Here is a 27,567-nt window from a genome sequence, read left to right as displayed (position 1 = left end):
CTTTGAAGACAGTAAAATAAATGGACATGAGAACTGGAGAGCTGGATCAATCTGTAAAGGCTTACCATGTAGGCATGAAGACCTGAGTTCAGATCCTCAACCCAGATGTAAAAGCTGGGCATGGTTTCAGACATTTACAATCCAACTGCTAGGAAAAGAGACATGCTGATCCCTGGAACTGATTAGCCAGCTATTTTACACAAATGGGTGAGATATATCCAGTGAGGGACCTGGTCTGGAAATAAAGGTGGAGAGAGATAGAAGAAGACACCCAGTATCAATCCTGACCTACAAAAGGGGACACACACACACACACACACACACACACACACACACACACACACACACACTACAAAAACAGTTTTGTAAAGTTTTAAATTGAGCTTGGCCTTGACATTGCAATGTGGATATAAAAATCAATAAATTAGTGAGATGTGACTTTTTATAAATAACAAGACAGGAGATGGTTTCCCTCCTTTTGATCTTTCTTTGGAAAACAATTATTAAGTCACATGAGTGATCACAGGAACATCACAAAAAGCCGGGAATGAGGAACTCAGTGAGTTCCTGAGCCACTGTTGCATTCAATAGAAATTACAATAGACTTGTTTCCTGCCTGCCCCTAATCTCAATGGTTCCACCAAAAGTAACACAAAGAAAAATGTTAATATCCTTTAAAAGAATTCCTATGGCAACACAAGACTAAGATGATGGCAAATTTATACTGTATTAAAAGCACATCAGTGGGAATCAATTAAGCACGCGAAATACATGCAGATGACTAAGAAGGTCAGAGTAGTGTAAAAAAAAATCAGTAGCTCCAGAAGAGAAAATCCGTTTACACAAATCAAGAATTTCAATGAAAATGTTTCCCAGTGACTGAGGGGACAGATACATAAATATTTTTAAATACAATATATTTTTAATTGCTCAGATTTGCCAGAATTCTTACCCCAAAGTGAGTACTAGGCAGTAGTAAGCAAAGGAATTTGAATTACTAAAATCTATGCCTCTGTATGTCTCATTACCTCCCATAGAATGGCCTGTGTCCTCTTGACTGGGAAAGCCATGTGTCAAGTACAGAGCAAACTGCATTTTATACCTGAATCCCTCCCTGACTGCATAGGGCCTCACCAAATCAGCTGCTGCCCAAATTACACACTGAAAATTTTAACCAAATGCACCCAATTCAGCATTTATTAACACACTATAATAAGTGGTTCTTTATTATTTTGGATGTCATGAAAACCTTTACAATTGAATTTTTTAACTCTTGAAGTTACACACTAGAAACCAGAAACTGATGAACTTCCAACAAAACTCTCCAAATACATCCAAAGAACTAAAAATTAAAACAGAGGGAAGATTTCTTTACAATCATGTGAGTGTGTAAACAAAATCCTTAGAATAGAATATACTTAAAAATAAGTGATTGATGATACAGGTATAACAGAATACCACAAAAGCATCAAAATTCCTCTAGCATAGTTTAATATAGTATTTATAATGAAAGTTCATCTAACATAGTAGAATATAGTATTTATAATGACAAATAACTATAAGCAATTTATCAGCCCTACTGTAGAAACTGTGACTTTCTATACATAATGGAGTACTTTAAAACCATTGAAAATCATAGTTTTGCAGAATGTTTCATCACGTGTAAATATTCACAATGAGAAAATCTGTTGGTAAAAATCTTTAATATCCCTATTTTGAGAAAAAAATTTAGAAATCAAAATACCCAACAAACAAATACTGATGGTGTTGAATGTTAGACTATTATTTTCTTTTTGAGGTTCCTTATTGAAAATATTTTATATAAATAGTATTTAATTAAAACAAATATAATTTTCAAAGTTGAATGTTGATATTTAAAATGTTGTAGGGAAAAAACTATTCAAAAGAAAAGTACTAATCAATAGAAAAAGGATATATCACAGCATTTAAAATATAAAAATAATTACTTCTGCTTGTGCCCCTTCTCCCTTACACTAGGAAAATATATTCTAAAACATTTATGATGCTTTCTAAATGACAGTAAGATTATTGGGAGCTGTATTTTTATATTTTGCTCATCTTGTCTTCTAATTTTTTATCAATGAACAGATTACTTTTGTAATACAGAAAATCAAGGTTATTTTGGAGTTGGACACTTAGGAGAAATGGAAAAGATTCATTCATGAGCCTAAAGCCTGGCTTGCTTGAGGATCTTCAGAGTGCTCTTGTCATGGTCTCTCTGAACCAAACAGAGAACAGCTACCTCCATTTGCAATGAAGGAATTCAAATGATACCTACCACTAAATGTAATTATTAGCAAGAGAATCCTTATGAGCTAAAATCTAGATCCTTGCTTCTGTGGTTTAAATATATACTCCCCAAAAAACCTCAAAGTTAGAATCTATGACCTAATTACAGTATTAAGAGGTAGGATCTTGAGGAGATATTACTGATGGGTAAAGCCCTCATGGATGAAACTTGGGGCCCAAAAAACCTGGTAACAACTTAGATAGGCCTTTTTGTCATCTTTCCATTTTGATAGTAAGGATATTGCTATCTGGACCCCTCTCTCTAAAGGGAGCAGCAATGGACAGGACACCCTCTAGCCACCTCAAAACCGAACAAAGCCTCAACAAACTGAAAACACTGGTGCCTTGATATTAGACTTTCTAGTCAGACTACCTTAGTGAGTTTTCTATTACTGTAACAAATACCTAAGATGCATCAACTTATAAGGAAGAAAGTTTCATTTTGCCTTATAGCTTTAGTGGTTTTGGTCTCTGACCTATGAACCCCAAGCCTACTTTGGGACTGTGGTACATATAATGATGAAAACATATTAAGGGCAAAAGTTTGACATAGGAGAGAGTGGGAATGAGAAGGAAGGAGGGAAAGAGACAAATATTAGCACCCCACATGGGTACAACTCCAATAGCTAAAATTTCCCACTAGGTTCCGTTTCCCAACACCTCACAATATCACCCTGTGCTAAGAGTCAAGCCTTAAAACAAACCATGGCACGGGCTTTCAGAAGAAACAGAAATGAGTTATTTAGTTAGGGGATATTTTGTTGTAGCAGCAGAAAGTACTAAGGCTCTATTACATCATTTCCTGTTTACCCTCCAAAAGTATGCAAAAATCAGTCTACGTCCTTTTCCACATTAAAGTTATTGAAATAACTTAAGAGATCCAATTAATAGTATCTAAGGGAACCCTGTCTACCTTTCCCCTCTCATTTCTCATTTGACATAATCCCCAGGCCCCTTATACACTCCAATCTCTATATGTCTTTCAAAATCTCCACCAGCACTAAATACTGAATTCCCAATCTTCATTTTGAGTGGGAAGCAAGCTAGTCCTTAGCAAGGGTATCTCCACTATGCCACTTGGGTGGAGTTGGAAGGCAAATACCTAAATGTGAGTTTTGTGACTCCAAATCCAAAGTTCTTTCTACCCCACAAACCTTTAAATATTCACCTCAATAGTAAACTGCTGTGATTTCCTTACTAAAAAGCTAAAATTGTATTTTTGTTATTAATCTAACCTGAGAATTAGCAAAAGGAAGTTGTAGTGCTTTAGTGCTGTCACATAACAAATCCTTCCAAAATTAGGTACATATAACAACAATCAGAACTGCCCAGGTTCCGTCTCAAAATATCTTGGGAGCTGCAGTGAAGGCTGTGCAATGGCTGGGTCACACCAGAGACATCCTTACTTTTAGAAATATGGTACCTGACTAGGAACACTTCAAGGGCTCTGGGTTGGAGTGGGTAGGGTTTCACGGATGCCTTCCTCTATTTCTGTGGGACTGCTCTGACTGCTCTGGGAAAGAGTCAGACAGAGGCTATTGTTGACATTGTTTAAATTAATCACAGCTTTCTATTCAATACGTGAGTCATTGGGGCTTGCCCACAGTCCAGAAGATGGAATTTAGATTCTACCTTTTTATAGGATGTAGTTATAATTATATCCTCAAATAGTTGCAATGAGAAATGAATCACTTATAAAGCACTTCATAAGGTACCCACTATTAGCTATTCAGGAACTCTTATTACTGAATCCACATCCTTTGCCCATGTGCTTTGTGTCACTTGTCCATGTACTTTGTGCCACTTGTCACTTCTGCATACTGTCATGATAGCCACTGGGACTATTTTTAGGATTTACTAATTCATCTGAATGGAGTATCGAGCCTAAACTACATTATGCCCTTTGCTCCCAAGTCGAATCCACTGAGTACTGGCTCCTCACAGAGCACCAGAAACCTTAGCAATTAGATTTTTTTTCTAGGAATGTTATCAGTGAGCACTTAGCCTACGTGCACATGAGCTATCTCCTCCCTTATACAATACTCCGAGTCAGCTGGACTGCCGCCACACCTAGGTGAGGAATGTAAATGGGCAGCCATCATATGCAAGCAGAGGAGTGAAGTGGACCAGTGTTGCAAACATCAGAAATGGTGCTTGGAGCTAGGAACTGGAAAGCACAAGTCAGGAGTGGGGTTTTGCCTATATAGTGGAGTCAGGACACATAAACATGTGGAAGTCATATCTACTGAGAGAAACACTTGAGAAATGACCTGTGTGGCTGCAGGAATCCATTCTGGGACTAGCTGCCCAATCTGACTCTCAGGACAAACTATTGGTCTCTCTTACCCTTCCTTGAGCTCATAGGCAAAACTGAATGGAATGCATCCATTCTTGCTGCATTGTACATTGTCAATTCGACGTGCTTTCCTATTTATTTTTTTCTCTTGAAATATTGGCACATGTATCCCAGACTATCCTGTAACATACTAAATAGACAAGGATGACCTTGAACTTCTGATTTTCCTGCCTCTGCCTCCTGAGTGCTGCTTGCTGATATGCATCACCATGCCTGATTTATGTGAGGCTGGACCCAGGCTCTGTGCACACTAGACAAGCACTCCACCTCACCATCTCCAGACCCTAATGCTCATTTTAGATGCAACTTTTCTGGCCACAGCGTTATCCTCACTCTAGCCTGTGATGATATCTTGTTTATACAAATAAAGCTTGTCTAAAGATCAGAGGATGGAGCTTGTTACTAGTCAACCATAGAGGTCAGGAGGTCTGTACAGATGGACAGGAAGTGAGATGGCTGGGTGGAGAGAGGGTATAAGTGGGGAGAAATGGAACTCACTCTCTTTTCCGCTGGGAAACTAATGAGCTAAAGGTGACTTTGGCTTGCTCCATCTTCTCTCTGGTCTCTCAGGATTTTCCTCTATATCTGACTCTGGGTTTTTATTGTTTAGACCAATTAAGAACTCCATTTACACTAGCCCACCTTCCCTAAAGATAAGGTTTATTTAAATGATGAAGGTGTATTTATTCATCATCAATGATGTAATTTAGAATTACACAGTGAAAAAAACTAAACAAGTTTTCAGTGTTTTCAAATTCATGGAATGATATTCTTTGAGATTCAGCAAAAATAAATCAGAATTGCATGGTAGTTTCAAGAGTTTTTAAACTTCTGGTTTCTTAAATATACTTCTAACAGTTTTCACACTCCATAATCTGAATAGCTGAAACTCTTGTTTAAAGTGTAAGAGACAGTTTAGTACCATGGAGAACAAGAGAATACAGGAACAGCCAATGAAAACAGTTCAGGTCTCGAAGTAAGGTAACTCCCCTCATGAGATCACAGGTGCATACTGTCCATTCCAGAACTGCTGATTACTTTGCATTGAAAAAGTGCTATGCCTAGAGATATAATTAAAAGAATTTATGGGAACTACACTATATATGTGAAACCACTGGTAAGCATTTTTAAAATTACCTTTCCTGTCCTCCTTTCTAAACATTTGTTTACTTATATCCATGCATGTGCTATAGGCTAAGATTCATATATAAGGGAGAATGTGAAGTTCTTTTCCTTATGAGACTGGGTGGTCTCACATAATATTATATATTCTAATTCCTCCATTTTCCTGAAAATTTTGTGACTTCATATTTTAAAAGTTGAATAACATTCTGTTTTATATATGTACCATATTTCATTATCTGTTGATGGACAACTAGGTTGATCCCAATACCCTGCTATAATGAAGAAATCTGTAGTAAGCATGGGGGTGCAAATATCTCTATCACAAGCACAGAGTTCTCTAGGTACACGTCCAGGAGTGAAATATTGTGCTCATATGGTACCTCTATTTTTAATTTTTTGAGGAGCCTCCAAAACTGATTCCCATTATGGCTATGCCAATTTGCAATCCCATCAACAGTAAGTCCTCTTTCTCAGTATCCTCTGCAACATTTGTTGTTAGATTTCTTGATACCGTTATGACTGGATGAGTGCCACCCCATTCAAGACAATGTTTACTAAGATTCTAAATCATAGATTTGTTCTTGAATTCTAATACTACTCAATATATATAGTCACTATCCTCAGCCCATACCAGAGTCATTTAAAGAAAGTGCAAATTAATAATCAACCCAACTTATTCAATTACACTGTGTTCCTGGAAATTCTAGAGAGAATTACAAAGGTGCAATATCTACAAAAAATGTTAAAAACAATAAAATATCAACTAAAAATTCATAAAAATAAACTAAAAGCTGTGTTTGCTTTGACAACCTAAAACAAACATGTCAGAGGGTCAATTTCTTCTGTCAAAGTGGCGAGTTCCCACCATGACCTCAAACATCTTTTAAGTTCCAGCAGGTTGTTCAAGTTGTATTAGGTAAATTGAATGTATCTTCATATTCGATATACATTCAGTGGCATTATATACATACTATATATGCACCATGCTTACTTGTAGCTTTCCTATCCACAGGTTTATCCTCACTGTAGCCCACCCTCCCTAAAGATAAGGTTTACATAAAGAAAAAATTTATTCATGAATCATACAATGTAGAATTATAACACACAGTGGATGAAAAAAACAAGTTTATCATTGTTTTCAGATTATCACTTTAAAATGTTTTCTGATGAACCAAAACCCACATGCTGTTTGCCCTGTGGTGTAGATCTTCTACTGTCTTAAGTGTTTCAAAAGAGTTGCCTGCTCTAGGTTCTAATAGCTTCTGGCTACAAAGGAAATTTAACTTCTTTAACATCTTGAAGACTAAATGTCAAACACATGAATCCCAAGCCCAGAGGTTTTCTAAATTGCCTCATTATCTTGCTATGAAACAAGCAGAAGTTAGTATATTGACCAAATATACATAGAAATTGAAGGGAGGGGAGAGAGGGAAAGAGGGAACAAAGGAAGGAATGAAGGAACTAAGGAAAGGAAGGAGGGAAAGAAAGAAGCCTAAAAGTCTGTGGAGACAAGTTCCTAAGAACACCTTTCATGTCAATGTCCTTAAAATCATAGTTCTCCAGTCACAGCCAGTGCATGGATCCCTGTGCAGAAAATGGAATGATAAACTCCTTAACTAGGGGACAGGCAGTAGGGCCCAGTTTTTCTAGTCTAACTCCCAGTTTTTCCACGTTTCATCCATTTAAGCTTAGACAACTTAATTAAACTCTTTTAGCTTTAATATCTCTCACTCTAAAATGGAAGCAATAGCACCACCAATAAAGAATAGACCTCAATGGTTATTATTAAATGCATGACTAAACATAGGACTCTCAGATCTGTGCCAATAATATAAGCACTAAACTGAGTGATGGTGGTGCCAGAGGTAGTGGCATTGGTGGAAAGCCCTGACAATCAACTGTGTGGTTCTCTACAAATACCTCCCACTTTGTGGATGATTCACTACCTCCCAAAGCAATCTATTCCATCTATAGTGAGATAGCAAAACTTTCTCTTTATAGGAATATAAAATCCAATTCAATCTATAACTCTGTCCCATGGAAACATTCAGAACGAAACACTTTCAACACAAACATATGGCTACCACAGCACCTTTGTACCTTATTTTTCTCAAACTGGAGGAAACATCCCAGTTTCCCTCATCTCCTCTTAATAAAGATACAGATGTAAGGTGGCGCACGCCTTTATTCCCAGCACTCAGGAGGCAGAGGCAGGTGGATCTCCATTAGTTTTAAGCCATCCTGATTTACATGGTGAGTTACAAGCCAGCTAAGACTATAAAGTAAGACCCTCTCTCAAAAGAAAATTTTATTTAACAAAAAAAGACAGTTCAGTCATTCTGATCAGTCTCCCTGAAGTATGTGCTAGCTTGTTTTTCCTGTCTCCTAAGAGTAGTAAACTGAGCAAATTCATTATTGACTGTACAAGAATTAAGTCACCCTATCAACACTGCCTTAGAGGTGCTATGTTTTTAAGTTCTAGTGCTGTGGCCAGGAAGCCTCATTGACATCAATACTCAGTAGTGTTTGGGTTTTTTGGGGGGGGGTTGTTTGTTTTCTGTTGCTTTGGGTTTCTTGTTCGTGGTGGTTTTTTTGTTTTGTTTTGGTTTGGTTTGGTTGGTTGGTTGGTTGGTTGGTTGGTTGGTTGGTTGGTTGGTTGGTTTGGCTATGGGCCATAAGCATTTTCAGGCGGGAAGACCTAATGCTAAACTCAGAAGCCAAGATATATATATATAGATAGATAGATAGATAGATAGATAGATAGATAGATAGATAGATAGATATATGATTCAGCTCATGGCATACTCATTTGCCTACCATCACAGGCAGTTACTCACCTGGACCATCACTAATGGTAACGATGCTGCTAGGCTGCACTAGCTCAGCAGTTTTAAGTCTGAAACTGGGTGGTTTGAGATCTGGTAATTGCAGTTCAAATCTTTCTTTTCAGAGAGAAGGAAATTCACGTCAGGAGTTAAGAGTGGCTTTCCTGAGGTCACTTGACAAATCAGTGGCAGAGATGAGCACAGGCTTTTTGTAAGGCAACAACCTTCTTCTGATAAGTCCATCCGAGGCACCAGGGAGAACAACCCCACGAAAAGAGAGGATTCCCTTTGCTGGAGATGTTGCACAAGTCCTTACAGACCACAAGCCCTCTGTGCAGAGAGGCCCAAGATTCTACAGTTTTTATTAAAGCTGTTTGTTCTAGTGTCAACTCCACTGCTTCCTGCTATGCTCTGTACAGATGTTTTCCACTTTCTTATCTGAGAGACACTGGGGTGCTTATTTTAAAGAAAAGTGTGTTACATTATGGTTGTTATAACCAGCAAGGCAAGTGGTTTGCTTGAAATTAGACAAACCACTCAGGCCATGTTCTGCAGACCTTAGTTCTCTTAACATTAAAATGTACCAGATCCCAATTAGGGCTTGTCAGATGCATTTATGCCTCAGTAGGGATGCTTCTCTACAAACAGTGAAGTCCTTTCAAGGCTAAGCTAGTCTTAAGGGAAGAGAGACAGGACACATTACACATTGAGTCAGTCTCAAGTCCTCTCTCAGCCCAAGAATAATCTCTCCTCATCGGGTTCTGTCCAACACATGTTCCAATTTTGAGGATTTCACTGCAAAAGTCTTCAAATGTCTTTCTAATACATCAAATACCTGTGATGAGCTTAACAGGAAACTAATGGTAATCTAGGAAAACAGATGTAACATCACTAGCATTCCGATTTCAGTTTATACAATTAGAACAAATTATAAGCAGACTAAAAATGATTTCCAGAGTCTATGGTGCTGCAAAACCACCATCTATCCACCCATCCATTCATGTGTCTACCTACTTTTCTCTGCATTTGCAGAAAGGGAAAAAACTAGGCACTTAATGTCCCAGCATTTACACAAAGCAGCAAAAATCTAACCTGCCATCAGGTTCCCCCAGTGCCTGAAGCTGTGCCTTCCTCACCTCAGGCAATAAACCTTCAACTGATGTTACTGGACATTCTCATAGCCAGTCAGCCAATAATTTCCTCTGAAATAGAACTTCCAAATACCAAAAAACTAAGATACATTCTTTAACCTATTTTGTCACTTTAAAAAGAACATCATATTCAGTTTATAAACAAAATACAGTAGTGTTTGTGCAAAATGAAAGTTGTGTTATCAAAGACTAAAACATGCAAAGTAAATTAAAACAACTGAAGACCAAATATTAATGATAAATTCAAGTTCAAAAATTCTCTCAGTTTCTTAATGGAGATAAGAAGGAATTACCTGAAGATTATGTACAAGAAAATATATATACATCCAAACCACCTGTGGACTGAAAGCATGCCTGTAGAGTTCTTCATTAAGAGGGAAAGTATTGGCATCCTCAATTTGTTTAATCCTAATTACTTCCCAGTAATTACAAAGACGCAGACACAGACAGATATACATGAATACAGACGGATGCACACACACACACACACACAAATTACAAAATAAAAATAAAAATGATCTAAGTGTTCTAATTTTTCCTTTACCGTTTCATTGACATTTCAAGACAATGAGTCCCTTCTGTGATACCACTATAGTTTATCTGTGTTTAAATGGGCACAATTCCTGTCAGAAATTGACGGACTTAAGAATATTGTATTCAAGGTACTCTCAATACACTGGTGGTGGAAATAACTTGGAGTGAATTATAATGAAAGCAAAAGTTTACAAAATAATTTCCAATCATTTTGTTAAACAAGATTTTCCATTTTCTAGGGTGCTAATGAAATATAAAGGAGATAAATGAAATGCATAAATATTCATTTCTAATTTCAACCTGATTGTAAATTTTATTAGTGAAGGTTTATAATTTATACTTTGGATCTAAGAATGTAGTTTACACAAAGATACATTATCGAACTCAATTTGCATCACCTAGAAAAATAATGTCTAGGGGTCATGGGAATGTAGTAGCAGAAAAATAGTAGTTAGAAGGCTAATATTACCAAAAAAATGTTATCTCACTGAAGGCTATATTAACAGAATGGATAATAGCCTAGTGTTGTTCTTTTAAGGAATTACACTTCTCTTGGGAAGCAAGGAAAACTTTTAATTGAGAAGGACAATCAAACGGGGATATTTTGCATATTAAGGTGATTAAAGGCACACTTATTGGAGGCTTGTTTAATTGAGTGTATATGCTTGTAGAGAGAACAGGGAGAGCAGGGTCGGATCGCTCCTTCTTGATGCAGGAGGTTTGAGTCCTCATCATAGCCTTTTGATCTCTCCTCTGAACTGTGCAGGGGTGATTCAATTGCCTTCCTGGAAAATAGTTCCCTTGGAATTAGAGAAGACATACCCTAAGGAATACAAACAGCCCTAGCTTCTGGTTTCAATGCAGAGTACTACCATACTGTCCTCCCCATCTCATCCTATCAGACTACAGGGCCTGGGTAGTGAGTTCATGCTCCCACAATAGTTCAAAAATAGTCACAAAACCACAACATATCACTCAATCTGTATGCCCACTCTCTATAGAATGTGGCTTAGAATATCATGAATGTACAGGTTTCCTTATTCCAGTTATTGTTTTCATTCTGGTGATATACCCAAATTCAGGCAAGAAGGGATGGCATGAGGAATTTTGAAGGGATGCATACATGGGCACAAACCACATGCAGACTGAAAGTTCTGCTTTAAGCAGAAAATCATAATTCCCCACTGATTAATGGCAACAAATTCTAATAAGTTTATCTTAAAAGTAAAAGTCTTTTACATTCAAATATGTTAATCCAGCAGAAAAAAATACTTGGGAATTATCCTGTTCAAGCTGTTTGTTCTGTGCCAGATTACACCAGAGTTTCTGCTGCAACCAAATCTTGCTTTAAATAATTACCATAGTACAATGTGTGCTCTCTAGAAATTCTGTGAACCCCAAGATATACTCTACAGTAAACCTGCAACATAGAGAAGAGAAGCATGTATATACTATTGTCATTCAGGAAAATAAAAGAAAACTATTCATGATGGAAAAAAATCAATAAAACTGAAGAAAATTAGGAAAAGATTGAGAATTCCACAGAGGACAATATGCATGATGGGACAGAAATGTGTAAATGACAGATGACATTAGTGATGGAGTTCAGATGAGATTCAAGCTCTAGTCAGTGCTCTGCAAACTAGACACTGGAGGTTTATACAGCCTAAAAGAACAAAGTTGAACACAGCATAGCCCAGTTCCTTGAAGATACGCTGTACACTATTTTATTACAGTGGCAGAAAAGATATCATGGACTGATTTTCCTCAAACTGTCAAATTACAAAAGAAATGCAAGTCTTTGCATGGTTGGAGCAAAGTATGGGATTCTTAGATTTTTGGCAGGTGTTCAATATGCAGCCCACATAATCACATGTTAATGACTGGATTGTGATAATCAATGTGCATACCTGATCCTTTCATGCCCAAGGGGAATTCAACCATTACAGAGCAGTTAGTGTTTCTGCTTCTGATAAAGATTTGATAATATGCCAGGTAAGAAGAAAAAACTTTTCCAGAAAGTGTCTTTACAAAGACGTATGACGTCACTAATAGGACAAAGTAGGACAAGGCCACTCACACTTCCATAAGCATCAAACCTTTCCTAACAAGCATTCCTTAATCTCTTTTTATTTAAACAGCCTAGGTTTGAGAAACTCTTCTAGAGTACACAGGAAGACAGGAAGAAAAATAACATAAAAGAAACACAGGGCATGATCCAGGCATGAAAGTTACAGTAGAATATCAGTGTCTTAAACACACAGACATGTTTCCTATTTCACTGCCACAACAAGGTTTAACAAATTACACACAGTGAAATATGGTTTTACTCTGCAGCATGAACTGAAAATAAGTTTGTGATTAAATTTCTGAAATAGATTTTTAAAAAGAGACAGTATTGTGTGATAACTTCAAAGTTATGGGAAAATGAAACCCTTCCTAAAGAATACTGTTTGGTGGCTTCTGGGCCAAAGTTGGACATCTTCACTTAATCAACACTTAAGTTTGAACTCAAAGTTGAATGAATTTCTAAAATTGAAAAACAAGAATAGTAGTGTGGTAGTCTGAATGAGAATGACCTCCTTAGGCTCATATGGTTGAACGCTTGATTCCCAGTTGGTGGAACTCTCTGGGAAGGATTAGGAGGTGTGACCTTGTTGAAAGAGGTGCATTGCTTGGGGTGGGTGTCTTAATGTTCTATTGCTGTGAAGAGACATTATGACCAAGAAAACTCTTAGAAAAGTGCTTAATTGGGGCTTGCTTGTAGTTTCAGAGGTTTAGTCCAGTATCATCATGGCAGTGAGCCTGGAAACATGCAGGCAGGCATGGTGCTGGAGAAGTAGCTGAGAGCCTTACATCCAGATCCTCAGGCAACAGACAGAGAGAGTGACACTCAGCCTAGTGAGAGCTTTGAAACCTCTTACAACAAAGTCAGCCTCCAACAAGGCCTCAACTACTCCATAAAGGCCATACTTTCTAATCCTTCTAAACCTAGTGACTATACATTCAAATATATAAGCCTATGGCTTTCCCAGTTCTCTCTCTCTTCTCTGTGTCTCTCTCTGTCTGTCTCTCTGTCTGTCTGTCTCTCTGTCTGTCTGTCTCTCTCTGTGTCTCTCTGTCTCTCTCTATCTGTCTGTCTGTCTCTGTCTGTCTCTCTGTCTCTCTCTCTGCCTTGTGCTTATGGATAGATAGTGCTCCAGCACCATGTCTTCATGCCTGCCATGCTTCCTGCCATACTAGTCATGAACCCACCCTTTGAAATTCCCATTAAACTATTTCTTCTATAAGTTGCTTTGGTCATGGTGATTTGTCACAGCAAAAGAAAAGATGAGTAGTGACTTTCTCAAGGCTAAAATCTTGCCAGTTTCTGAATTTTCCCCCGCAAGGGGCTCAGAGATTGATCAGGTACCACACAGTAGATATACACCAACCTGACCTTAGACATGAGGACTACACGCTAGTCAGCCCAGGTGACCCACACTTTCTGAAGTATAGTCACAAATAAAGTATTGAAATTAAATTCATCTGGGTGGTGCCTAGTATCTTAAATTACTAAATCTCTTTCACATACACACACACACACACACACACACACACACACACACACACACACACAAACCCTTGGCAACAACTCAACATTCTTAAATCTTTCAAAAAGAAGCAAGAGGAGAAATCTTCTAAAAGTCTGTCACAACATGAAGTGTGGCTGAAGATTAAATCCCCAGTAAGAATTCCTGGACTATGCTATCACACAATGACAACAGCCCTGTTCCCAGAAATGGTACAAAGTCCACACCAGAAATTTTATGACTCCAAGTGAACTATGTGAAACACTCCAGAGCTGACTAGAAACTTCTCTGGGCTGAAGAAAGAAAGGCAGAGAAGGGCAACAGCCTGAAAGCAAGGAAGCATTGTTCCTGATCACTATTTATTAATTGGTCCAACATGGCTATTATTGTTTTCTTTTGATTATAACACAGGACATTCTTCAAATCTTTTATTGATGTGGATCTTACTTTAAAACTTTTCTAAAGAATGAAAATCACCATCTAAATCTTGCTCAATTCTGTATTTTTTGAGCATTTCATAGACTGATCAGGTACTACATCAGTCCTATGGTAGACTGCACATGATCAGCACCAGACATACTACACTTGCGAAACTACAATACTAATATAAGCAAGGAAAGGTATTTCATTTGCATCTCCAAAATAAGGGGTTCAGACATTCTGGACTGAGGGTATAATGCAGTTCTTTCTACTTAATTAAATAGGTAGTTCAAACTCAGATATAAGATAAAAATATCAATATGATTGTGAATGTAAGTGCACAAGGGCATATTGCATGAGTTCTACTTTAAATCTTATTGTCACATTGTGCATTTTCCAAGAAAGACCTTCAGTGAACTGGCTAAGTGGATGAAGCCCTTTCCAGCAAGCCAAGTTCTAATCCTCAGTATTCACATAAAAGCCAGGCATGTAAGGTAGCCAGCTTTTAATCACAGAATTCCTGAATTAGAGACCAAAACTCCAGGCAAAGTTAGTTAACCAGACTAGTCAAATTGGGAAGCCCAGGGTTCAGCAAGAGACCCCAATGAAGAAGACAACCAATGTCATCCTCTGACCTGAATAAACACATATACCACATGTGTACTCCCAAACATATAACTCCACACAATAATCATGCACATGCACATGCACATGCACTCTACACATAAATACAGAAAGAGAAAGGCAGACCATTGGTGTCTCACACACATTTTCATGTTCCACCACAGAAATGACCAAGGTTTGATCAGGAATGTGTCTGTTTCTTGGTCCTTGGTCTCACTTCTTTCACTCAATTTTGACTAAGTTTGTGCCTTTGTTCTCCATGGATAACTTTCCCAAGTGTCCACTCTTCCAGTCCCATCCCAGTCACACCTACACAGTGGCCAATGTGATCTATTAGAAATCTAAATAAAACATTACTACTGTCTTGCTTAAAATCTCGCAATGGCTTCCTCTTGCACTTGAAATAAAGTTCAAACACTTCATTAGAGCCTCTGAGTCTCTATAATATCACCTGTCTGCCACTTTGCTTTCATTCCAGATCATTCTTCCCTCTCCAGTCATTCTTGCTGTGTTCTGTTGTTCAAATACACCAATCAAAAGATATTTGTACTAACTGCTAAAGACACTGCTCACTTTGGTTGCAGAACATTAGGAAATTGCAAATTGACTGGGAAAATCTCTCCCTGAAGGCTAGCTTTTGAAGGTAATAGTCAGGCTACTGAGGGAAGAAAGACACTTCCCAATACCTGAATGCCACAACATCAATCTGCCAGAAAAGATTTTTCCACTGCTGTAACTGTGCTATGGCTATTACTATAGTAACTAACCTCTTTCTCATTGGATTCAGACTTGCTCTATATGAGGGATTTCATGTCTGGTACGAGCACAAAAGTCCATGACTTGGAAGATCATAGGCCCTAGTAGGGGATAGAATGAGGCTGTTTCACTAAATGGACAGTTGTCAAACTGCCCGCATAATATTTATTTTTATACTAGTACAGTTGTGCTGCTCCCAACCTTTGTCAGAGGAGCTCCTTTTGCAGTTGAGAGTAGTTAATGCAGAGATGCATAACTGGCCAAAGTGCTGACTTTAGGTGCTCAGCAACAGACGGGTCATTTACATAAACCTCTCCATAACCAAGGTTCAAGGAACATCATGGAAGAGTGGGAATAAAGGATATAAGAAACAGAGAATGGGGAGGAGGGTTGTAGAATGCTGCCTTTGGACAGGGCATGGCTGGTGTACACATCAGCTCATATCAGTGATGGTTACCTGTGTGAGATCTGAACACGATCAAACCAATAAAACATGGATGAGAAGGGATTGCTTAGGCTCCATCCCTACCAAAAGTTGTGCCAACTGGTAAGTTGTCTGTGCCCCAGTGGATGGTCCTACATCCTTTTACATGTGTTTGGCATTAGTTGGACTCAGGGAACTATTAATATAATTTATTAATATAATAATAAATTTTTAAAGAGAACATGAAGTCAGGAAGGAGCTGGGTTGGTGGTTCCCAAAGAAAATTGAAGAGAGGTGATGGGGCAGGAAGTGGATGATATTCATATATTCTATAGATGTGTGAAATTTACAAAAAATAAAAACCCATGATTTTAAGTCCAAAAATGTAAAAAAATAAATAATAATTTTAAAAAGACTTTTGTACTTATTACACACTTGCAAGGTGCCCACCCTCAAATCTCTGCACAGTTAACTTGTTCCAAATTTCAGCTCAGGATTGTCATCTCCAGGAAGCTCTTCCTTCTGTCCTGTCGTTCTCCCTTTCTGGATTTCCTCATTGTTTAAATTGTCTTACTATGAGACTGTGTGCAGTGCAAATTCTATTAGGACAGAAATCTGATATTATCACAAGGTAGTTTTGGTATCTGGAACTAAGACATTATTCCAAACGCCCATAACCAGTGATGATGATGATGATATCTCTTTAAACTATACTTTAAAGCAAAAAAAAAAGTTGTACTAGGAGGAGAACATAGGACAGCATGAACCTCTCAACTCATTCATTTGCTACAAGTAGCTACATATAAATACCTTCACGACATACCCCCACAAATCTGTGTATTTGCAGAGAAGTTTACAAGCAATCCCTGGGCTCACATGTCCTTTCTACACTCAAAACTTTTCTGGAAAATAACCACTTATAAGAACAGATAGGGGTCACTGCTAACTATCACAGATTTGATCCTTTATGCTGACATAAGAAAGAATGGTGCACCGTGCATTTTCACATTAAGAAATTATGTGAGCAAATTCTTTATTGATGGCATTAGGCCAATGAGAACAATAATACATGTCATTGAACAGTGCCAATGTTCCTGTGCCAAAAATTGTATCGGTACCCGGAAGCCATGAAAAAAAAAAGAGTGGTTGCCATGAAAAAAAAAAGAGTGGTTGTACACAGAAGCAGAGAGCAATTTTTATGTGTACTGACTTTTCAACCATCAAAAAAATGTAACCAACTGATATAAAACACAAAATTTTAAAATAGATGTTTGGTTTCTTTAATTGTTTAAAATGTGTCTAAATGCTTTATATTGCATTGGTCTGTGAAATCTCTTCTCTAAAATCTCAATCCTCCTTCTGTGCTTACATTACTACACATTGTTTTACTTGTTGTAAACTGTGTAGTATTTTATTTTGTTGAATTTCCACTTCAAAATAACCAGAATACTAACATGTAAAGTTTTTTCTAATCAGTTCATGGAGATTGGCAGAATTTCATTTTTTTCTACCTTTGTTTAGAGAAAGTCATCTCTCGAATCTTTATATTTCCCAGTGAAACCCCTCTGAACTCAGTAGAAAAAATGCTATCAGGGAGATGAGAACCATCATGGAAACTTAATTACAGAAATGGAAAAGGTGTTAGCAAATGTGTGTTGTAGTCATTCTTAGCTTTTATTTCTCCACAGTATTTTATGGGACTCAGCTTATGGTATGTGGGAAAACTACAAACAAACAAAACAAGCAAGCAAGATCCATTGAAGAGAACTGCAAATTTCAGGTCTCTTAATCTATGCTCTTTTGGACTTCATATTTAATGAACTAATTAGAATTTTACTTCAGTCACAGTCTTCCTACTCCAACACACACACACCCACCCACACACACACACACACACACACACACACACACACACACACACACACACACACGTTTGCATGTCTGGCAGGAGCCTAAAATCATTCCCCTGTTTTCCTTTACAAAAAACAAAACCTGACTGGTGACCTGATCTGCAGCCTAGGTCATTACAGGTCTAAGGTTACAGTTGCCACATTGTTGAATCTATCAGTGAAGAGGGAACACAAAGAGAGTTTCCACATGCAGCTGCTATTTCCCATTTGTTAAATCCTTTTATTGCACCATATAAGTACACAGCTGGGAAATGCTATAGAGTGGGAGTTAAACAAATATTTTGGCTTCCCTGTGTTCAAAGAACACAAAAGCTCTAGCAGAAAGCAGAGCGAAAGTTTGGAAACATTTCTATGAGAATGGTCTCACACTAATCTATAACATGTTTATAACCTTAATCTATTTGATACTACCATAAAACATATATAATGTAAGTTATTACACATATATTAGTATCTATTTTTTGACAAATTCTGAGTAACTAGAATTTAAGATGAACTAAGCAAAGCAACTTGCCAAAAATAGAATTTTTCTGAGAAAAGTAAGGAAAGTGCCCTCTGAAGAAACAGAACTTGAACTGTATTGTCCCTGCCTTTACCCACACATTTTCCATTCCAGTTACTTTTATTTGGTCAGGCCTGCACATGGCATAAAAGCAAAACTATCTTGAACCAGTCCCTCTCTGTGGCCCCTCTTTGTCTACACTAATCCAACCCACCGTAATCTTTTATCTAGATTTCTGACATAGAAATCCCAGTGGCTCCCCCTCCTTTCACTCTTTCTGCCTGCCCATTCATTCATGGTGCCACAGTTGGAATTATCTGTGAGAAACGTTCTTTGGCCCTTCAAAGGCTACTCCCACTACACTCAGATGAAATCTTGCCTCCACAATGCCATCTCCAAGGCCTGAATGATATGGCCACTATCTGTTTTTCCAACCACATCTGATGTATCTTCATTCACTATCCTCTGACCACAAAGACCATCTTTCATTTCCTTAAATTAATTTATGGTTTTATCACCTCAGATACTACACACACACACTGCTTTCTCAACGGATTTCCTCTGCCCTACTCTACTTCCTGTCATCCTGGGCTTGGAGAGGGCATCCTACCCATCTATTCAAAATTAGACTCACTTCATTGTGCTTTCAGACGACATTCTGATCTTCACAGCACATGTTACAACTTTCACTATGTATGTATTTGCATGTCTGTGTCCTGTCCAACAATACAAACTCCAGGATGGCACATGCTTCACTATAATACAAATGTAGTTAGTAGAATGCCTGGCAGCCAGAATGTACCTAATAAATATTTGTTCAAATAAAGACCAAGCAGAGTCTCATTATCCTGGCAATCTCTCTCATCCATGCCACCTTGAAGACAAGGAATGAACAAGTTCCACAATGGAGTACTATTCAGCAGAAAAAAAAACAATGGAATCCTGAAATTTGCAGGCAAATGGATGGCACTAGAAGAAACCATCCTGAGCGAGGTAACCCAGTTACAAAAAGAGAAACATGGCATGTACTCTCTCATATATGGATTTTAGACATAGATCTCAGGAGTGCCAGCCTACAATCCCATGGCCAGAGAGTCTGGGAAACAGAACCTTCCTTCATTCAGTGGCTGAGAAGAGGCAGACTCCCACGGCTAAGCACTGAGCTGAACTCAAGAAATCCAGTGACAGAGAGGGAGGACTGATAACCAAAGGCATTAAGACTGGGCTGGTTTAACCCCCAGAAATAGATGACCTGACAAGGGTTAGCTCTTGAATCCCAGACTGATGCCTGGGAATCCAGCATGGGACTGATCAAGACCTCCTGAATGTGGGTGTCAGTGAGGAGGCCTAGGTAATCTACTGAGCCTTGGGTAGTAGATCAGGATTTTTCCCGGGTATACAAATGGACTTTGGGAGCCCATTCCACATCAAGGGATACTCTCTCAGCCTGAACCCATGGGGGAGGCCTAGGCCCTGCCCTGGATGAAATGACAGACTCTGGAGATCCCCCAGGGAGGAGTGGGCATTGGGTGGGGGGTTGGGGTGGTTGGTGGAGGGTGGGGGAAGGGGGAGGAAGAGGGAGCTGGGATTGTGAAGCAAGCTTGTTTCTAATTTAAATTTTAAAAGATTAAAGGAAAATGTGTCAACAAATAAATAAAAGTCTTTGGATCCTGGAGTAAAACTAAAATTATTCAAGACATGCTTCACTCATCTTTGGATCCCCACACCCTTCCCACCTACTGCTCTGGAGCACAGACTGTGTCTACAAAATTATTTGAAAAAAAAACTTTCTTCCTATACAAGTTATTCATCTTCATACATGCTTTTGTTAGTAAAGGCATTTTGAATGATAGCTTGGTTTTTGTTAAAGAATAAAACTCTCATTGTCTGCTTAAGACTTTTTTCATTAACTTAATTTTTGGTTACCCACAAGTTAAGAAATACAAGCCAGGGGTTGAAACTTCTAATTTAATAAGATATATTAAGGTTCTGGTTTCTTCCAGATGATAAAAATATAAAGATTTTTTATTTGGACTAGATAATTAAGTCACTCCTAAGGTTTGTATTTTGATGGTTAGAAGATAGAATTTACCATGGGCAAGCTGCCTACTCTTGTCATCACCTAACATATTTCTGCTTCTAGGAGAAAACCATTCAGTCTGATTGAACCACTACCCAGGAGCCTTGCATGTCGCTTTGAAAATAATATGTAGGTACACGAGAAAAGTATTATAAATCAAAACCTGTCATTAAAAATTATAGATACTGACATTTCCTTATTGAAGATGTAGTCACACTATGATCTCATTCTCATAGACATATTTGCTTAACTTAATTTCTCAATATTAATACACAACTATACTTCATTTTACTACCTATTTAAGGCATTACTAAATTCATCACATTAAACTGGAATAGAAAAATAAGATAACTGACTTCCTCTTGTTTAAAAAGTAAATCAATAGTCTTTTGTCAAGTGGACCTAATGATGGACATAGCCTAGATCACAAAGGCTTTCCAAGTTTTCCCAATTACTAAAATAATAGCAACTGTATGTCTTGTGTTTGTTTTGTGACCTGACCAGGAATAACATTGAAGCCATATATTTTAGCTTTCCTTAAAACATCTACTTATGATGAGGATGTAGACATAGTTGGTAACAGTCACCAGACTTTCAGTCCTCACCATTCTTTGCTGAGATGACAGGACGCTGTCCCAGTCAGCATCTTGTTGAATGGTACTGACAAGCGTCGGTAGCTCCTCAGAGTGAGGTTTGTTGTGCATTATGGGGTGAAGAGGGAGATGGGAGGCTGCATGTTGATCACTACCCTCCTCCTTTTCCCTTGAGGTCAAATCCTGGGTCATTGTTTCCTCTCCATCAGCTGTGCAGGCAAATGGAGAGGTGGCTTGCTTGGAAGACATTCTTCTGCAAAAGAAGGGAAACACCATGAATTAAAGAGGACTCTCAACAAAATTAGAAGACAATACATTGTATTTGATTAATTTGAACAAAAAGTGAAATAAAAGTTCTTGAAATTGAGAGATATTAACAGTCTAAACTACGGACAAAGGACTGATGGCTTATCTGTTCCATTCCCCTCTTTGCTTTTCACTCTCTAAACATCTTCCCACAAACTACTGTGTATTTTCTCTTACATAATCCCCCAATACGATCCTTATAAGTCTTCATGATGCACAATGTATGTATTTGTACATCCTTCCTCCTAGTTTTCACAACTAGATTATGAGTTTCTGGAGAGTAATTAGGTTGGTGGTTAGCAATGAAAGGAACGAGTGAATGAACCTGACTGATGAGCCAGTTTGAAGAATGACTTCAGAGCCAAAGTATCTAACTTTCTCCCACAGCTCTGAAGGAAATAAATGAGCATATGTGAAAAATAGAAACTGAGTAAATAAATTTTCCTTAATATGCTAAGCAAATTGATCATGACTTCCTAGCTTACACCTTGATTGTGAATGCCAAATCTAACACCAAGGACCAATGTGAAGTTTTCTGAAGACCTCCAAGATACGTTAAGTATTGCTTTTTAATTTTTAAGTGGCATGTTGACTCAGTGGTTTCTAGAGTTAGCTAAATCTTGTAACAACTTTGTGCCATTTAAGCTGAGCTTCTGAAGTAATTATATCTCTATTTCATGACAGAAAGTACATACATGATTTATAGCACTTACTATGAAAAAATTAAATGCTTACTGTGCATACCAAAAGTTCATAAAACAATATCATTTGTTGAAGTCTCCACAAAGAAACAATCAAGAGGTTATGTATGAGGTCTGGATTTTGTGTTTCATATGAGATCAGAAATTATGATGTTATACAAAATTACAAAACTTTGAAAGCATCTCTTTAGAAAGATGAATTTCAGCCATGCGGTGGTGGTGCACGCCTTTAATCCCAGCACTCAGGAGGCAGAGGCAGGTGGATCTCTGTGAGTTTGAGACCAGCCTGGTCTACAGAGCAAGTTCCAGGACAGCCTCCAAAGCCACAGAGAAACCCTGTCTCGAAAAACCAAAAAAAAAAAAAAAAAAAAAAAAAAAGAAAAAGAAAAAAAGAAAGATGAATTTCTCAGGAAAGTGATTAGTGACCCAACCACTAAAAGTTTATGAATTAAGGGAAGAAACCATTTTTTCCCTAAAATTTCACGTTGATTTTCATTTATTGTATTTCCTTTGAGACTGCTATGCAATGAAGGGAATACAATCGCTACCTTAATTGCTCTTTAACATTAATTGATTTCATACCATTTTTTAAATGCACAAATCAGTTAACATAGGGAACCACATGAGCATTTTTCAAATTAGCAAATCATTAACTTGCCTGTACTGTTTCTACAGACAAATAAATACTGATTAAAGAGTCTAGAAATCTGAGATTAACAGTTAAATTTACAAATCTGTCACATGCTTTCATGAATATTGCAGTGAAGGAAATATCAAGTGCAAAGAAAAATAATTAAGTTAATTCCAATTTAAACAGTAGTTTTTATGTAGCAGCCCATGTTTCACATAGGATTTAACAGCTAATGCTAAATTTCTCACAATTAATGAGGGGGCTCAGAGTTAGTATCCTACAGTGAAAAACATTAATAGAAGATCAGCTAATCTAATTATGCACAGTTCTAAATAAAAGTATTACAGGCTTTTGAAGTGCTTTGAAACATATTAAAATGCTGATACCTACTTATAATAATCATTGTACAAATACTAAAACTATTTAGATGACACTGGAAAATAAAATAGGGAAAGTGTGCAGAATAGTTCTATTTGCCTTAAAAAGGGCGAAACTGAATGTTCTAAACAGTACTGTTTCAAAGACACAGACACATTCTTCAGTGACTTCTCTTGGTGATAACAAATGGGAAAATACATGCACACATGGAAAATGATAACCAAGGGATTAGTCTCTATTCAAAGTCACTACTGAGCCTACTGTGCTGGTCCCCAGAAATACTATAGCAAAACCAGGCAATTATAATTGTCCTGCAAGTTATCAAGGGATGGTCACAGACAGCAAGGGTGTTTACATTTTTCAGATAATGGTCAGTTAGCTCTAATATAATCACACACATTAAAAAATGAATGAATGAGTAGACTGACACATTTTAGAAGCAATTAAATACAAGTGAAAGTCACAATCCAAAACTCAGAGTTACTTTGGTTCTCCCAACAGTCTCTTTTACAAAGTTATCAGGTGCCTTCCAAGAGCAGTAGCTGTGATTATTACTTTAGTAAAAAATTAATCATCATACAAAACCCGAAAATGTAAATAGTCTCTTAAGGAATCATTTTGACGACAGACTATACTGGTTAACAATAGTGTACGATCCTCATTAATAACCCTGCAGCTGTAAAAATAGTCTCAATCTGCCCAAAGCTATGAGTTGAGTTTAAAAGCTGGTTGGTAAGAGTGTTTTTCTTAAGGAAGGCTGGGTCCTCAGTCTTAATCAGCCAATAAATTATTTCCTGCAATTACATTAAATAGAAAATTATCTTCAAATGGGGAGTGTTAATTGAAAATCAAAATTCAGAGGGAAGTTTAGAAATTACACGCTGAATACAATTAGTGGAGAAAGACTTCACCTCTCCTTCATTGGCAGTCTTCTGCTGAGCCCTCCAGTGACCCATCAGAGCCTATTTACATTGGCACACAAGCTGTCTTTTATTTTACACCCACAAACACAAATGTGTATCAAGGTTGCAAATAACAGATAGGCTGCCAATATACTAAATATGACTGTTCATCCTCAGCTCACACTACAAATGGGACAGAGTAGTAGGGGAGGTAGGAGAACCAGGGCAGGAAGGACTGGCTCCCCAGTCCATCCCTTCATAAAGAGGTCAACAGGCTGAGACCCAAGAGCATTTTCCAGATCACACTTTACTTCCTCCTCTGCGCTTGTTTTATTAGCATTCTTAACTACGTTGTCCACAGAGGAAAAGAAGACTCTTGTTCTCTCACCAAGGTATTTCCTTTTGATAAAAATGTTGGGCTGTTTCAGTTTGTTCTTAACAGTTGCTTTGTTGTTGTATTAGTCTAGGTCAGTGGTTCTCAGCCTTCCTAACACTACAGCCCTTCAATACAGTTCCTCATGTTGTGGTGACCCTCAACCATAAAATTATTTCATATCTATTTCATAGCTGTAATTTTGTTACTGTTCTGAATCATAATGTGAATATCTAATATGCAGGATATCTGATATGCGACCCCCATAGGGGTTGTAACCTACTGAAAGGAACCACCGTTCTAAGTGGTGGTTTTGTTTGTTTTATAATAAAATGCACACAATTTATTTTAATACATTTTTATTATTATATTCATTGTGTGTGTGAGCATGCATACACACATATGGACACATGGACGTACACCTGTGGAGGCCAGACAACAACCTGGGATTGAACTCAGGTTGTCAGTGCCTTTAGCTGCAAGTGCCTTTATATGCTAAGCCATCTTGATATCACATAGCTTAGAAAATAAATCATAGATTTACTACTACTGGATCTGGTTTGCTAATGTGTACACTTAGATTGTTATACAATCTTTCAATTTAACTAATTACCCTACTTCTATTGTTTTTAATGTTTGGGTGGGAGGATGGAGGAGGAGGTGCAAGTATGCACTTCCAAATAGTGCATGTGGCCGTCAGAGGACAACTTCCAGGAGCGAGTTCTGGGAACTGAACTCACATCAGGCTTGCACAGCAAGCACTTGTAAGTATCTCACCTTGGCACTCTTGCTAGCCCTAGAATTCCCCTTTGAACAAATTCCTAGAGCAACTGAACTGTACTCTAGAAAGCACAGACACTTGACTTTGGCAGTACCCTTACTCCAACCACTGTACCCAAGTCACCTGCTTTATGAATCAAATGTACCTTGTTAATTAAGATTTTTCAGCTTTGTGTGGAATTCTTGCACTTATTTTGAATGCGCTCATGGGCGATACTATCCATCACAAAAATGTTCCCACCCACTGCACATCCCTATACATTAGCTAGCACCTTATCTAGCTATGTCCCACAGAACTAATGAGCAAAGAATAATTAAAATCCTTTTGAAAATGGTCAATTTCTATGTAACTTTACTTTGTTTTATTTTTGCTCTATTATAACTTAAAAATCATTCAAATGAATTGTTTTTTTAATTTGTATTAAAAAAATCTTCCTAGTTAGAGCCCCTGAAAACAGGGGTTTATAATGGAAGTGCTGACACAACCCTACTAAAGCAGCGCAAATGTTGCCGCTATAATACACAAAATCAAGTTCTATTATTCTCAACTCTCCTCGCTCATGGGATTTTTCTTTGCTGTGCTCCCAGCCAAACTGCTGAAGCATGAAAAATTTAAATGCAATCAAATGTGCCCAATTCTACTTTACTAGAACAAGTGTCTACAGTGGTACAATCTTAAAAGGAAATGCAACAGATTTGTTTGGTGTTTTTTTTAACTGTTTATTTATAATACAGTGCATTGGAGATCAAATAAAAGAGGAAATTACACTCACATGGTACCAGTGTATTGACTACACAGAGCACATTATAATCAGAGAGGAAAACTACATTGTCAACTTATCACACTGGTTAAACAAGATGGTTTTCTGGGGCACAGTTATTATCAAGGAAAACCTCCAAAAAGAATTGTATTGTAATTCTTTGAAACATGTAAAACTCAGTTCCCATCACATGTTCCCTACACTCTAACTGTCTCTGCCCAACTGAGCAAGTGAATGTTAGACCACTGGGAAGAACTGCCAGCTTAATATTTGAGGAAATGAGATGGATAGAGATAATGCCTCCATAATTATTAATGCTGTCCAGGATGCCAGCAGGAACAGCCCCATCTCTACAAAAGTGGCAAACCAGCCACCTTAAGCCCCAGAATAAGGTATGATTGCTTAGGTAATTACAAAGCAATTCAGATGGTAAAGGTACTTTGTGTTCTTGACCAAGAAAGGTGAGGTAATCTGGGCTATATAAAAGAATGAGGATGGTGGGCATCTATCCTCTGCTTCAGAAGAGTTTGTTATGCATAATCATCCCAATATGATGGCTCAGGACTACTTTCTAGTATTTCATTATTTTTATTATTAAATAATACTCACTTTGGGGATATGTTACACTTATTCAAAAGAATTCTGTATCTATACATAAATGTGTGTGGCAATAATAAAAAAAGAGGCTGTGAATTTGAAAGAGAGCAAGGAGGAGTACATGGGAGGATTTGGAGTGAGGAAAGGGAGGAGGAAATGATGTAATTATATTATAATCTCAAAAATAAAAGAAGCAATAAAAACTAAAAATTAAAAAGACATGTTCTAACATAAAGCAGCACTTTCATAGGTCATTTACTTATAAGATCAATTTTAAAGTTCAGTCCAACACTTACATTTAATTTTTTTGAAGATCAGCTCTGGGCAATCCACGTCAACTCATCTCAGTTAGATAATTCATGGTTACTTGAACATTACACTTGATCTGATACTGATAAATAAACTGGGTTTCAAAAACATAGCATAGCACCTCTCACCCTAAGGAGCATGAGTAACAGATATGCTCAGCTGCCAAAATGCACAATGACCAGGAACCCTCGCAAAGGATGCCAGTCCACCCAGCCCAGGGCAAAGAATGACTTCCAAACCTCTTCCTGTGCCTCTAATTCCCACGTTCAGGGATCTGAGAGGGTTACAGGAAAAGCCTAACTCTTAAAGTGAAGAAAATCCTGGGGGACTGGAAAGATAACCCATTTGGTGAAGAACACCTGTTGTTCTTGCAGAGGACTTGGGTTCAATTCCCACCATTCACACGGTAACTAACAACCCTCTGTAACTCTAGTTTCAGAGGGCCCAAAGTCCCCTTCTGACATCTGAGGTCACCAGGCACCTGTGTGTTGCACAGATGTACATTCAGGCAGAACACCCATATACAAAAAATAAACAGATCTTAAATTGTTTAATTAAAAATAATAATAAAATGAAGACACTCCTTGTAGGACCTTCCCCTGGGGAGGTCACAGCTGCTACTAGGTCTCTGTGTTCTTTGAAGCCAC

At 37.8% G+C, this 27,567-nt stretch overlaps 1 protein-coding gene across 14 annotated transcripts in view; it reads right to left on the bottom strand.

The window, feature by feature from the left end:
- The window catches only part of Sox6 (SRY-box transcription factor 6), a 540,675-nt gene that overhangs the window by 289,467 nt on the left and 223,641 nt on the right, over window positions 1-27,567 (bottom strand). For all 14 annotated transcript variants that reach the window (XM_040755979.1, XM_040755976.1, XM_040755989.1 and 11 more), the window contains one exon: window positions 21,195-21,435. In XM_040755979.1, the coding sequence (XP_040611913.1) occupies window positions 21,195-21,431 (237 nt within the window). In that variant the 5' untranslated portion in view covers window positions 21,432-21,435. The remainder of the gene's footprint in view (window positions 1-21,194; window positions 21,436-27,567) is intronic.

Source organism: Mesocricetus auratus, unplaced genomic scaffold, assembly GCF_017639785.1.
Source record: "Mesocricetus auratus isolate SY011 unplaced genomic scaffold, BCM_Maur_2.0 Super-Scaffold_4256, whole genome shotgun sequence".
NCBI lineage: Eukaryota > Metazoa > Chordata > Mammalia > Rodentia > Cricetidae > Mesocricetus > Mesocricetus auratus.
Note: the sequence above shows the minus strand (reverse complement) of the source record. Positions and strands in the feature narration are given on the sequence as shown.